At 39.1% G+C, this 14958-nt stretch overlaps 1 protein-coding gene across 4 annotated transcripts in view; it reads left to right on the top strand.

Moving 5' to 3' along the window:
* The window catches only part of LOC126249024 (WD repeat-containing protein 7), a 363427-nt gene that overhangs the window by 177576 nt on the left and 170893 nt on the right, over nt 1-14958 (top strand). For all 4 annotated transcript variants that reach the window (XM_049950629.1, XM_049950627.1, XM_049950628.1 and 1 more), the window contains one exon: nt 13421-13580. In XM_049950629.1, the coding sequence (XP_049806586.1) occupies nt 13421-13580 (160 nt within the window). The remainder of the gene's footprint in view (nt 1-13420; nt 13581-14958) is intronic.

Genomic DNA, 14958 nt, shown 5'->3' with positions numbered 1-14958 from the left:
CATAATCGTGTATCCTTATTACATATTAAGAAGCAACCATGGACAAGGAAATTGCTTCTACCACAAAGTGATAATCATCATTATTGGGATGCTACAAAACCCACATTCACTATTGTTCGTTCCAAAAAATCTGTAGAGTTTCTGTCTGGCTGAAACAATGACAACATGTCAGTTTCTTTACAAAACTGAGATCTATACCACTTGTATAAAACAGTACAATAATAACACTCTGCTCTCAGTTCTGAAGAATAGCTGAAAATGTTAAGGAAGTTGGAAACAATACAGAACCACGATAGCAAACAGAACCATGACAACTAGGAAACTCAGCCTCTGAGCAGCTGCTTGGAAATTGACATATGCGTATTAACATGCACACAGGTAACTTATAGTCTGTGCATCTAAACATGTCTATGGCACTTGGCAGTTAGAAAGCCCCAGTCGCACACTTAAACATGTGTACAGCAGGTAGAGTGCCACATGCAATTTCTGCAGCAGTAAAATGGTTAGGAGTATCCATGTCTGATATTTCATAATAAAGCCAAGGAAGCTGTTAAATAGTAATTTTCTGATTCAGAAACATCTTCATTATTTGAGAAAATGATATGTTATTAGTGTGTGGGATGTCTGAAAATACATGGAAATCACGAATATATTACAAATAAAATGTCTCTTTAACTGGCAGCACAACAAACATACAAATAAAGAGCGCTGAATTTTTATAAAATATTACAATAGCTTTTACATACTATTAAAATGTTAATAAATGTAAAATGCAAGTGGAAAAGTATTTTCTTTCTGTTACAATAAGACCTTAATACAATCAGTGGTAAAACTGCAGTAACTGCTATCCTTACTATCAGTGTTTCCACATTTTGTTACAAACATACAAAATATTCCCTCTTGGTTTGCAGGCAGAGCTCTATATTCACAAAATTCATGTCGATAGTATATGTTTTGAGATGTTCTCTGGTACACAACAATTTTGTGTGAATAATTCATGACTAAACAAGACACTGATACCATCATTTAATGCACTACTGTTCATAACATTTTCAGTTGAACACTTCAGGTTTGTGACTTTGAAACTTCTCTACAGAAACAGAGTCGTAGAATAGTTATATTTATTTTCCCAACTAAGAATTACATTCCCAGAGTGAGATTTCCACTCTGCAGTGGAGAGTGTGCCGATATGAAATTTCCTGGCAGATTAAAACTGCGTGCCGGACCGTGACTCGAACTCGAGACCTTTGCTTTTCGCGGGCAAGTGCTCTACCATCTGAGCTACCCAAGCACGACTCACGCCCCATCTCCACAGCTTTACTTCTGACAGTACCTCATCTCCTACCTTCCAGATTTTACAGTAGCTCTTCCGTGAACCTTGCAGAACTAGCGTGAGTCGTGCTTGGGTAGCTCAGTTGGTAGAGCACTTTCCCGCGAAAGGCAAAGATCCCGAGTTCGAGTCTCGGTCCGGCACACAGTTTTAATCTGCCAGAAAGTTTCATCACCCCCAGGCTGTGGCTAAGCCACGTCTCTGCAATATCCTTTCTTTCAGGAGTGCTAGTTCTGCAAGGTTCACAGGAGAGCTTCTGTAAAGTTTGGAAGGTAGGAGACGAGATACTGGCAGGAGTAAAGCTGTGGAGACGGGGCGTGAGTCTGTGCTTGGGTAGCTGAGATGGTAGATAGATCACTTGTCCGCGAAAGGCAAAGGTCCCGAGTTCAAGTCTCGGTCTGGCACACAGTTTTAATCTGCCAGGAAGTTTCAAGAATTATGTTGCTTTAGTAGGTTTCTGCATGATTTTTGTAGACTATGACAAAATCAATGTACATTTTTAGGTTGATGTAAGTCATTCAGTGTGCCATCCTAGCTACTAGTCCTTACACTGAGGTGACAAAAGTCATGGAATAGCAAAATGCACATATTCAAATGATGGTAGCGTCACATACACAGGGTATGAAAGGGCAATGCAGTGGCGGAGCTGTCATTTGTACTCAGGTGATTAGTGTCAAAAGATTTCAGACATGATTATGACCATATGATGGGAATTAACAGACTTTGAATGTGGAGTGGTAGTTGGAGCTAGATGCATGGGAAATTCCATTTCAGAAATACAGTGAAACCCCTATTTTATATTTTTGTGGAGTCCTGACTTAAAAACCTCAAAACTGAGGGAAATGCAGAATCGAGAAAAACATTAAAACCCCCAAAATGTGAGCAAAACATATGTAATTGTCATATATTATTAAAAATCATAATCCTCACCAATATAAATCGTGGATGTGTAACAGCAAGTAAAAACTTATCAAAAAATTGAAATCAGTGTCTGGCTGGGTACATGGTAATTGAGCTATTTTCCAAAATGCTACAACCACAAATTATACATCAAAACACACGTTTTAGAGACATCTTTCCTTTGTGTTCACCCAGAAAAAAAAAGATGAACATGGTGATTTAAACTGTAAACTGTGAAGTACAGAGAAAGGCGTTGGAATCTAAAATGTGGGGCTGCGTGTTTTCCTTTTGTTGCCAGTGGCAGTTCAGTTGGGTTGAGTAGACTTCAAGCTGTGCACACACTAAGCGTGAAACATGTTTCCAGCTACTTGAAGTGCACACCATGTGGAAACATCTCTTGAAACACAAAAACATCTAGCTGAAGCAATGTCCGTACAGATCAAAGGAAACAATGTTTCAGGCCAGCTACCTCATGTCACTGCTGCACGGTGCAAGTTTATGTTTATATGTCGCATTGTGTTGTCTGTTGTGTAAGGTTGTTAGCTGTTTTGTTTTCTCTTGCTGTGTTTAGTTTTCCTGGGCATGGAGGGGGGGGGGGGGGGGATGCAAAGGACGAAGCAGCAGACTGTCAAGTTATCATTGTACCAGTCTGATGGCTGATTGTCGAACATATGAAGCAAGCAGTACAAGAACAGCAAGGAAAGAAGACTCGCTGCAAAAAAACTGCTGCTACATTTAGTAGAATACTGAGAGAAACACTATGTAGGAAAGAAAATAAGGTCATTTGTCGTAGCTTGCTTCAAAATCGAAAATAAATACTCAAGACTCTGGAACGAATCTCCCATCAACAAAAAACTAAAACTAACAGCATGTCTACTTGTAATTGCTTTCCTGAAATTTCTATGTAACGGTGATACGATATTTGTCAGAAATTCAAAATCGTTAGATGATATCCAAGTGAAATTACAGAAACTAAAACTGGCTTCCATACTCATTTCCTACATGTAGCAAGTTTTTCCGACCAGTTGTTCTGTAGTATGTTTTCACTCACCAAGGATGATGACTGTATGCAAACCAACAAATTGATTTCATAAAACTACTAATCTGATTTTATCAACCATTACCAGCTGCTATACAAACTCATTATCATAATAATATTGTACTTTTGAAACCAATTATGAAATTCTCTGATTAATGCAACTTTGTTCTGTAAAACTACAAAACACTGAGAGGTGCTTATGGCCTTCAGTTCACAAGGCATGATAAATAAATAAGAAAGGAATGGATGATGATGACGTCTATTATTTTGTTTGCATGAACCTTCGAGTATTAGTAATGTGGCAGCATGTATTACAGTTTCCGTGGCTGCAGACATGACGTGGCAGACAGTATGAAAACAATGCAACAAATAGCATTGCAAACAATGCGAGTACAGTGAGAAATGTTCTCTGCCAGTGTGGACGGAAACAGTGGCATGAAACAAAGTCATACACAGATGCAAAACGCTGTAGGAAATAATATTTCCAACTGTTTTCAGTGGCAGTGTGGACGTGGCTTCGCACTGTTTTTTTTTTTTTTTGCAGTGGTGACATCACTAATTGGCTTTCGACTATAGTCCTTTGCGAGCACTTGTGAACAATCCCTGTGTGAACTGTGTTCATTTCAGTTATTCATTTCCTTCGTAGGGTGTGACGTAAGTGCACAGTATGCCATTTCAAAAACAGTGGTGCATTGAAAGTACCATGTCACAAATATGTCACACTTATCATTAAATGTCAATCAATAAGGCATCAATCATGTAAGGCTTCGAGATATTTTGTGATAACTAATGTGCAATACAAGATTCAGAGGAGTAAGCTGTTATCGTAAGGGATAACATCATGGTTAGGTGTGTGAGAGGTTTGCAACTCGATGCATCCCATTATTTTTTTTTAACTTAGCATTGTCATCATGTTCATTATGATCATAATACAATGTGTTCTGCAGTATTCGATGTTGTTAAACATTTCTGTCAGGTTAGAGAAAGAAGGATGAAATTAACATTTACTTGTTTGTTGTGAATGTGTAGCCATTTCCAAGTGTGTGGTTAGGTAGAAACCTAAGAGAACAGCTTACATTTATGTGAGTGAAATGAGCAGCAATAAAATTCATATTGTTCCTTGTCACAAATACTTCGCTGTTTTTTCGTTGTTTCTGAATATGTGGCTATTTCCTAGTGTGTGGTTAGACAGGAATCTAAGAGGACAGCTTAAATTGCTGCAAGTGAAATAATGAGCAATAACATTCATATTCTCCCTTGTCACAAATATTTCACACATTGTGCAACTACGAAAATATTCCCCTAAAGAGTTTTAGCTACAGCTGAGATTTTCCTGTTGCTAATAAACATCAACTTGATCCTATAATGATCGACAAATTGATAGTCTCATTCCTGGTCGCCTTCGTAGTGCCACCACGTTATGATTATGTTAGTTCCTGCATAAAGTAGTATCAAATGTACTCGACCCATCATTATTGCATGGTGAAGCTAAAAACTGCAAATATTGTAGGAAATGCCGATCATGGATTACATAAGAATTTCTTCCCTCGTGTCTCCCCTCTCTGCAACAGCATAAAATATTCCTTTAAGTCCACCACCACCACCCACGGTGCAGACCGTCTGTGTTGTGTGCCACTTGTAACTCGTTAAGTCACCTCAGATGTCAATAGGAAGAAAATGGAGTGAAGTCAAGCGAGCCGTCAAGTAGAATGTAGAATTGAGTAAACTTTATTAGGAAGAAACATAAAAACAGGGAATGTTTAGTATTGATCTTATGATCTTTTCAGAGGGGCTACAAATTGACGTTGTAGAACTGTGAGAAACGTAAAATCGGAGAACAAAAAAATTGAAGTTCCACTGTAGTTAGAGAATTCAATATTCTGAGATCTGCGGTGTCAAGAGTGTGTTGAGCATACCAAATTTCAGGCATTTCTTCTCACCACAGACAATGCAGTGGCTGATGGCCTTCACTCCACAGCTGAGAACAGCTGCATTTGTGTAGAGTTGTCAGTGCTAACAGACAAGCAACACTATGTGAAATAAGTGCAGAAATCAATGTAGAATGAATGATGAACATATCTGTTAGGAGAGTGCAACCAAAACGATGTTAACAGGCTATGCAGCAGATGACTGACGTGAGTGTCTTTACTAACAGCCCAACATCGTCTGCAGCGCTTCTCCTGGTTTGGTGGCCATATTGGTTGGACCCTAGCAGACTGGAAAACGTGACCTGGTCAGACACGTCCTCCTTTCAGTTGGTAAGAGCTGACGGTTGGGTTTGTGTGTGGTGCAGACCGCACAAAGCCGTGAGCCGAAGTTGTAAACAGGACACTGTGAAAGGTGGTGGTGGCTCCATAATGGTGTGAGCTGTTTACATGTAATGGACTGGGTCCTTTGGTCCAGCTGAACTGATCATTGTCTGGAAATTGTTATGTTCGACTATTTGGAGACCATTTTCAACCATTCATGGGCTTCATGTTCCCAAACATGTCACTGGGCCACAGTTGTTCATGACTGCTTTGAAGAACATTCTGGACAGTTTGAGTGAATGATTTGCCCAGCCAGATCGCCTGATATGAATCGCATTGAACACATATGGGACATAATCGAGAGGTCAGTTCGTGCACAAAAACCTGCACTGGCAACAAATTCGCAATTATGGATGGCAATAGAGGCACCAAAGCTCAGTATTTCTGCAGAGGCTTACAAGGACCTGTTGAGTCCATGCCACATCAAGTTGCTGCACTACACGAGGGAAAAGGAGGCACGACACAGTAGTAGGAGTTATCGCAAGACATTTGTCACATCATTGTGATACCTTTTGGTTCAGTGATGCAGTGAGTGCTATGTTTTTAATTTTTGTACTTTATGTTCTAAGCATATATTGCAGAATCTTAAATCTATTAAGTTTGTATAAGATAAGCCTTGAAATTTGGCACAATACAAATTGGTACATTACATGTTTCAAAGTTGTGCCTTGTGTGATCTGGAAAATGCCACTCGGTAAATTTAAAGGATATTCATTGTCAGAACACCTTCCTCTACCAGCGTTCCTCCATTCTTTGGCATAAGCATCGTGAAGTTCTCTTACCAGAGACAGTTGAAACTCGGCTATTGTCATTTTTCACCTTGTTACTACTGTGTGGAGAGCATGAGCCTTTAAAATGCACAGGTTCAAGACATCAGACAATAAATTTTTTTATCAGATCGGTCTTCTGCACTGATTTGACTGAATTTAGTAGCATGTCATTGCAGTCAGTTGTTCCCATACTGGAGTTGTAATCTGGAACTCATTGTAATTTCATGATTCTTTCACTAGTGTTCCTGTCCGTCTTTCGTGTCTCAGACATTTCTGCGGTATTACAAGTGGCCAACATCCACACTTCGTTTTTATTGGACCATTTCATGGCAAGCATTATACAAGGGCTATCCACAAAGTACATTACGTTTTCGTTTGTGTCCGTTAGGGGCGGGGCTAGCGCGGCCATCTTGGTGTCGTGGCATTCCGCCGCTCAGTCGGCATCCTGCCGTGCTAGTGAGAGGTTCGTGCTGTACTCTGTTGAGTTACTGTGACAGTTTGAAATGTCAGCATTAATTGAAAATGCCGCGAAGTGTGAAGTGCGTGCTGTAATAAGGTTTCTGACTGCAAAAAACTGTACACCGATAGAAATCTATCGGCAGCTTCGTGAAGTGTATGGGGACAACATGATCACTGAAGGTGGAGTGCGTCAATGGGTCATAAAATTTGAAAATGGCCAAACTAACGTTCATGATGAAGAGCGAAGTGGAAGACCCAGCATAGTGACTGCCGGACTTGTCCAAAAAGTCAATGCCGCGGTCTGTGAAAACCGTAATTTGACAATAACGGAACTCTGAGTTTTCCACAAATTTCACGAAGTTTCTTGCATGAAATCATTACCGAAAAGCTTGGTTACCACAAGTTTTGTGCAAGATGGATACCAAAAATCTTGACAGAGATTCACAAAAATCAGCGAATGGCTGCAGCATTAACGTTTTTGGACGCTTACGAGAAAGATGGCGACTCATTACTCGATCGCATCGTTACTGGTGACGAAACATGGGTTAAACATGTGAACTGTGAGACAAAATTGCAGTCAATGCAGTGGGGGCACACACATTCTCCCCAAAAACCCAAGAAGTGCATGCAGACAATGTCGGCAAGGAAGGCGATGGCGACTGTCTTTTGGTACAGAAAAGGTGTGATTTTTGTGGATTTCCTGGAAAGAGGCACTACAATAAACTCTCAAAGGTATTGCCAAACTCTGCACAACCTCAGAAGAGCAATACAAAACAAGCGCAGGGGAAAGTTGGGCTCAAAGATCTTGCTGAGTCACGACAAAGCCCAGGCCCACACGGCAAATGCCACTCGTGAAGTTCTCAAATCTTTTAAGTGGGAGTTGTTTCCTCATCCGCCGTACAGTCCCGACCTGGCACCGAGCGACTTCCACTTATTCCCAACAATGAAGAAGTGGTTGGCTATGCAGCGTTTTGATGACGACGCACAGCTTCAAGAAGAGGTAACCACGTGGTTGAAGGCGCAGGCGGCCGAATTTTACGATGAAGGAATTTCCAAGATCGTCCATCGCTACGATAAGTGCCTTAATTTAAATGGCAACTATGTACAAAAGTAGTATTTAAGTGTGGCTTTCATCTGTATATAATAAAAAACTTTTCCAATACTTATTTATATTTAATTCCAAAACGTAATGTACTTTGTGGATAGCCCTCGTATCAGTGGACATAAGCTGGATTTCTCCTCGTTTCAATTTGTCCTGTGGTTTGGGCCTGTTCTGCCCATTTTTATGAAAAGTAACACATGTGGATGTTCCATGGTTATGAAGCTAGAACAACAGGTCTAGGCTCAAATACCAGTTTTTGACATAAATAGGGTTCCCACGTTCCATGAGAGAATATACTGTTTGCGTGATAATACTAATCAGCAAATTTAAACTTTTTTTTCTGCATCTGGTTTGTTAAAGGGCGCTTTACCTAATTTTGGGCTGTTAAATTCACTGGTAAAATCAGTTTTTCTGTATCACTTTATATTTCCTAGATATACAGTAGAATAAAAAACAGTACCATCAAACGGGGTGATTTCGGACACCGGTGCAAATTCGCACAGTATGGCTTATTTGCCCTTTGCCATATTTTGCGTCAATTGTTTCCCTAGGTGAATAATTGATGAACAGTCTCAGTGTTAAAAATCCAAGCAGAATCGTAAAGTGGAAACTTTCTATTGTTGCTCTGAGAGGGAAGTTATTTTAACCGTAATTGTCGACGCGCTCAGTAGCTAACAGTATCGAGACAATTTCTGTGCAAGTTTGTCGAGTTTCTCATGCAAGGTTATAAAATAATTATGGTTTTTGTAAAACAGTGTACTGTGTGGGGTGATTTCAGAAAATGCTAAGAACGTATAAGAGCAGGAGAGGTGCTACAGTATAGTGTAATTATGACCCGGAACTTTGAGATAAAGCTGTTCGTGATATTCAGCGTGGTAAATTACACAGAAAAACGTGTGATTTGTATGGTACACCTAAATCAACCCTACAAAATAAAGTGCAGGAAGCACATCCGAAAAATATGGGAGGACAGCCAGTGCTAAATAAAGAAGAAGAAGAAGAAGAAGAAGAAATGACGAAGCAAGGTATTTTGAGGGCTGCACATTGGGGATTTCCCTTCACTAAATTGGATATTAGATATTTACTTAAAGGCTGCCTTGATAAATCTGGCCAAAAAGAGAAGAAATTTTGTAATAATTTGCCAGGAGAAGAATGGGTGCATTTATTCCTCAAACGACAGTCAGAAAATCTTTCCGTTCGCTTAAGTGAAAATATTAAATGAGCTTGCGTAGGAGTGAACAAAGAAACTGTTAAGATGTTTTTCTCCAATATCAAGGCAAAGCTGGGAAATCTCCCACCTAGCAACATGATCAACCATGATGAAACCAACATGTCAGATGATCCAGGCAAGCAGCAGATAATTATGAAACGAGGGAGTAAGCATGCTGAAAAAGTGATGGACTCATCAAAATCTAGTGTCTCAATAATGATGACAGCTAGTGCTGATGGTAAACTGCTTCCTCCATACGTCCTTTAAAAATTAGAGCATTTGTGGGACACATGGGAAGGAGGTGGACCACAAGGAACCCGTTTCAATAGGAACAAAAGTGGATTTTTTGACCTGCCAGTATTTGAAGACTGGTTCTTTACAATCGCTTTGCCCTATTTGAAGAGGCAAAACGGGTCAACAGTCATGATTGGAGACAACTTATCCAGTCATGTGTCTTTACGTGTTATTGAAGAGTGTGAGTGGAACAATATTTCTTTCATTCTCCTTCCCCCCCCCCCCCCCCCCCCCAATAGCACGCAACTCCTCCAACCACTTCTTCAGGCCAATGAAAGCAGCGTGGCGAGCTGTATTAATGATTGAAAGAAACACACTCGTAGGACCATTTCCAAGGATGCCTTCCCATCTCTTCTGAAGCAGACACTGACTAAGATTTCAGCAAACTCCAAGGAAAACATAAAGGGTGGATTTCGCGTCACAGGCCTAATCCCTTTTGATCCAGATCATGTCTTACAAAAATTGCCTGATAATGAGGAGAGCCAGCAAAGCAACGCAGATGCATGGTCTTCCACTTTTGAAGAAATGCTGAAAGAAATCTGTTATCCTCCAAATAAGCTTGGTAGCTCCCACCACCGCCGCAAACTAGACATTCAACCTGGAAAATCAATCACTGGCCGAGATTTTCAAGGAAACGAAAACAGTGCTGAAACAAGTGACAGTGCTTCTAGTAGTAGTGAAAGTGAAAACAACACATCATCCAGTGAAGTTTTACTGCTGAAAGAAGAGGCTTTTCTTGTTGCAGAGTACAAATATAAACGTGGAAACAAGGAGCAGACAAGGCAGTATGTTGGAGTGGCCACAAATGTTGGTGTTACGGAAGTAAGTGTGAAATTCTTGCGCCCACACAAGAACAGTAAAAACATATTTGTGTTTCCTAATGTCCCCAATGAAGACACAATACACAAATTGCAAATTTTGAGAGTACTTCTCACAGCAGTTGAGAAGAGCGGAATGTTCATTTTTCAAGATGATGTGCTTTAGAATCGAAGACAATCGTTTATTTAAAGTGTTTGCAACTTAATTTAGAATGATGAGTGAGGAAAATTATTTTGACCTTTTAGTTAAGTTACTTTGTTTGTTTCCTGTTTCTAATATTTCAGTTAAGGACTGTGAAAAATTTTTATTTAAATTCTTGCAAAATAAAATCGTATCTGTGATATATAAAATTCATTGTATCATTCCATATCACTTATTTGTAACAAAAGGCTACCTTAAAATGTGTAAAGTGTCATCAAAATCAAATAAAAAGCATGTAGAAATTTAAAAAAAAGAGCAGTAACTGTCCGAATTCACCCCCTATATACTGTAACTTCGGGCAGAGATTTAAAAAACACACGTGTCCAAAATCACCCCAATCCATGGGGTGACTTCGGACACTTTAACTGCCTCAGATAAATATACCTACATATTCACTTTCTAGTTCTGGGACATTTTATTCGTTACACATATACCTTACCACTTCCATAAAAATCAATTTAATCTAACAATATATACGAAAGTTACAATCAAAATAACGACGAAATCATCCGAAATCAGCCTGTTTGGTGGTACTGTTGAACGTTGAAAGAATAAAAATGAACAGGAAATACATATTCATAACTTTATAACTCAATACTTTTTATGTGTGTATATGGATATGACACCAACAGTAGGTCTAAATTAGTTCACAACATAGTTTCAACTTTAATCTTATTTGGTATTCGAAAAATGTGGCAAAGGTGCACTTATTTTGTTTGTCATTTCATCACTGTCCCTAACAAGACCACAGCAGTAGTTACCCATCATCAAAAGTTCCCAGTGACCTCGATAATGGTGTGCCATCGTATGGATGTTTTGGTGTAAGTGTTCACTATGCTCATCACTTACAGCTCTGATTTTCTGCAAAGAAATCAAGGTGAGAATGTAAAAAGTGAATATTAACTAACTTTCTACAGCTCACGTTCTTGTAGCTGTCTAACAGATAATTCAGAAATATAGTTATCATCTCTTCCATTGCCGAAACAGCCCTTCATCACTGCTTTGAAAGAGGACCAATCAGCCTGTTCGATATTTGTGAGTTTTGTACCAAAGGTGGAATCTTTCATCAATTTCGTTATTTTTGGCCCAACAAATATAATTTCTTTCAGCTTTGCTTCACTCAATTTATAAACCTTTTCTTTCAAATGATAACAGGCTTAACCTCCTTTGTCCATGGCTTTCACAAAGTTCTTCATAAGGTGCAACTTTGAGATGTCCCTCCATTTTCCTTTCCAGATACATACAAGCTCCTTTACGCCATTCCTTGACTGTACAGTGGTTCTTAGTCTCACAGCTGTCACATAGGCACAGGAACAGGAGTATGTGGTGAACCTACCCTGTAGACCTGTGTCTTGCAAGTTACAGAGAGGTATGACAATCCTTCATTTCTGGCCACCAGAAAATGCACTAAATATACATTTGGATTATTTATGTTATATCTAGTTGTGGTTGAATGCACTGCAGTGTTTGTATGGCAGAGTTAACTATCTCAAAAATGGTCTTTAGGCTCACACCACACCATCAGAACAGCGAATGTCATGGCTCGGCATTTTCCTCTTGGCTATTTTGCTGAAGTGATGGTAAGTCTCTGCAGGCAATATGAGGTGCAGAATGTTTATATTGATCACCAACAGGACAACTAGGATATAGTTTATATGGCTTCCTAACTAGATCAGTGAAGAGACATCTAAACAAAAGAACAGTAAAAAATGAAGTATGGAAATAAACAACCGGGGAATAAACAACCGAAATATATATTAATTTGTATCCCAGATGCAAAGTGGCTGTTGAGTAGTGTAATCGGCCTTTGAACAATAGACTTTTGTCAATCAGAGCTTTTGATATGGACAAAATATGCTTTGGAATGTTTTACGCACTTTATCCACAATGTTTCCAATTTTTAACAACTTGTGCTTTGGTGTTGAAAGACTTGTCACTAAAAGGAAACATTCTCAAAATCAACAGAAAGTGCTCTTTTGACATAATTTCACAGAAAACTGGAGTGTTCAAGAGTCTGTCTGTGGGCAAATAGTAATTTTCAGTTTTTCCACACGAGCCATAAGCAGACAAGAGAGCAATGTAAGAATAAGGTCCCTTAAATTTAATTTATTTCCACCTTGACTATTGAGAACGTACCAATTCTGGTGTACTTAGATTGTTGTATAAATAAAATCTACGTATTTCATCTGCAATAGATTGTCACAAATATTAGGGAAAACGACAGAACGTCAGAATCTTGCTCTATGCCACACTTATCTCCTCAAGCTACACAGTTACAAAAATGAGTCAAATGCACCTTTCTTCAAGTTAGATATTTCACTACAGAAAGCTCTTCACCCAAACATTTCACTCCCACTTTCTAACACTTCAAATTCTGAAGAACTTTCAGCTGTTGTAGATAAGGACGGATGTGCAGTTCCAGCTGATGTACTCAGCCGAGGGGTCTCACTTCATGATTCTGTCAGCGAATTGTCACTGTTATAGCTTCTAGTGAGAATCTAAAAGATATCCTCTTCTCCACTACTGCAGGGATGAACCATTTTCTTCACAAAAATATTTATGAAAATAGCAACACACTACCACAGCAGCGAATGCATACAGGGACTCTTCAACTGAGCAGCTGAACAGCTGCTTGGTGCTCAGGAAGGAAGTATGACTCAACACTTTTTGAAGTCCAAAGAACAAAGGTACCTGAGTGGGAGCCCATCATGTCTGGACCACACAGGGGTCAGCAAGTCAGCATATGTAAACACATCTAGAGAACCTGGAGCAAGGAAGAGTGAACATGTGTTAATACATCTGCAGTAAATGGTGGAAGGTGCAACGATGCATGCCAACACATCTATAGCACTGAAAGGGTTAATTTGTGTGTTGTCATAAAATAGCACTTTTTACGTATATTCCTTAAATATTTATACATTAAATTGTTGTGTGTTTGCTATTAATTACAATGTTAGATGTTAAAATTTAGTTTTCCTTCTGCTTAGAGAGGACTTCATCAGCTCCAGCAGCTACATCATGCTACAAACCAGGATGGAACAGACCAACAGAAAAATCGCACATTGCCATTGTCCATTCAAGGACTTCACACAAATCCAAAGGATCCAGAATCTCATATCCTCTTCTTTGACATTGAAGCTCTTATAGGTAAGACACTAAATGTTTCTCTAGATTTGATGGCCTATAGGCTTTGTTCTCAATGACAAGGCTAATGGCGACTAGTAGTTTTATGTGCAATATAATTTCCAAGTAAAATAACAAGGAATGAAGGAAGATTCACACAGTTCTCGTCATTGCAATCATGCCAGATCTTTTATTTTACATTGTACATCTACATGCGTGCGCCATAAACCAGTGCATCTCAGAGGGTACTTCACATTACACCACTTATAGGGCTTCTTCCTGTTCCACTCACATATGAAACATGAGAAAAATTAATGCCTAAATGCCTCTGTGTACATTGTAGTCCCTATGTGAGCGATACATAGTGTTTTAATATATATCTGTATTACTCACTTAAAACTGGTTCCTAAAACTTAATAAGTGGGATAGCTGATAGATGGTAGCTATCTATCTCCACGTCTGCCAGTTCAGGTTTCTCAGCATCATTGTGACATTCTCCTATAGGTTAAACAAATGTATGACCATATACACTGCCCATGTTTGTTTATGTTCAATATGACATGATAGACCTGTTTGGTATCGATCCTATACCTTTGAGCTATATTCTGGGATTGGTTGCACGAGTCTGTTATAAGCTATCTCCAGTGGTGCCTGATTGCATTTTCCCAGTATCCTACTAATGAATAGAAGCCTTGCATTTGTTTTACGCATGACTAAGTCTGTGTGATAATTTGTAATCAATGTCCTTGCAAATTGTCGCACCCAGGTACTTGTATGACTCAATAATTCCAGTTGTGATTCATTGATTCTGTATAGTCATATAATATTACAGTTTTGTGTGTGAAGTACACAGATTTTCGTTTCTGCACATTTAAAGGCAGTTTCCAATCCTTGCCCCACTTTTAAAATCTATCAAAATGTAACTGAATATTTGTGCAGCTTTTTTTTTTCGGACAGTGCTTCATTATAGATAACTGAAAAATGTTGCTGACACTAACGTCTATATTACTTACCTTTGCAGTGATGTAAGATTGGGTCAGTAATTGTGGATTTTCCTTTGGTAAGGAACATTTGAAAACTGAGTTAAGCCTTTCTGCTTTTGTTTTGCAATCTTCAATTTCAGTTCCTGTGTCATCCATGAGTGTCTGGACACTGACTTTCATGCCACTGACAGCCTTTACATATGACCAGTATTTTTTTGTGTTTTGTGAGAGGCCTTCAATAAGATTCTGCTATGGTAGTTGTTGAAGGCTTCGTGCACAGTGTTCTTCACAGGCAAATTTGTTTCCTTTAACATTCCTCTATTTGTAGCTTTATACCTTGCATTACACCAATTGTGTAATAGTCACAGTTGTTTTTAGAAGTTTATTTACAGAGACTGTATACCATGGAGAGCCCTCCC

This window comes from Schistocerca nitens, chromosome 3 (genome assembly GCF_023898315.1).
Source record: "Schistocerca nitens isolate TAMUIC-IGC-003100 chromosome 3, iqSchNite1.1, whole genome shotgun sequence".
NCBI lineage: Eukaryota > Metazoa > Arthropoda > Insecta > Orthoptera > Acrididae > Schistocerca > Schistocerca nitens.
This window is presented reverse-complemented; position numbering and strand designations above follow the sequence as displayed.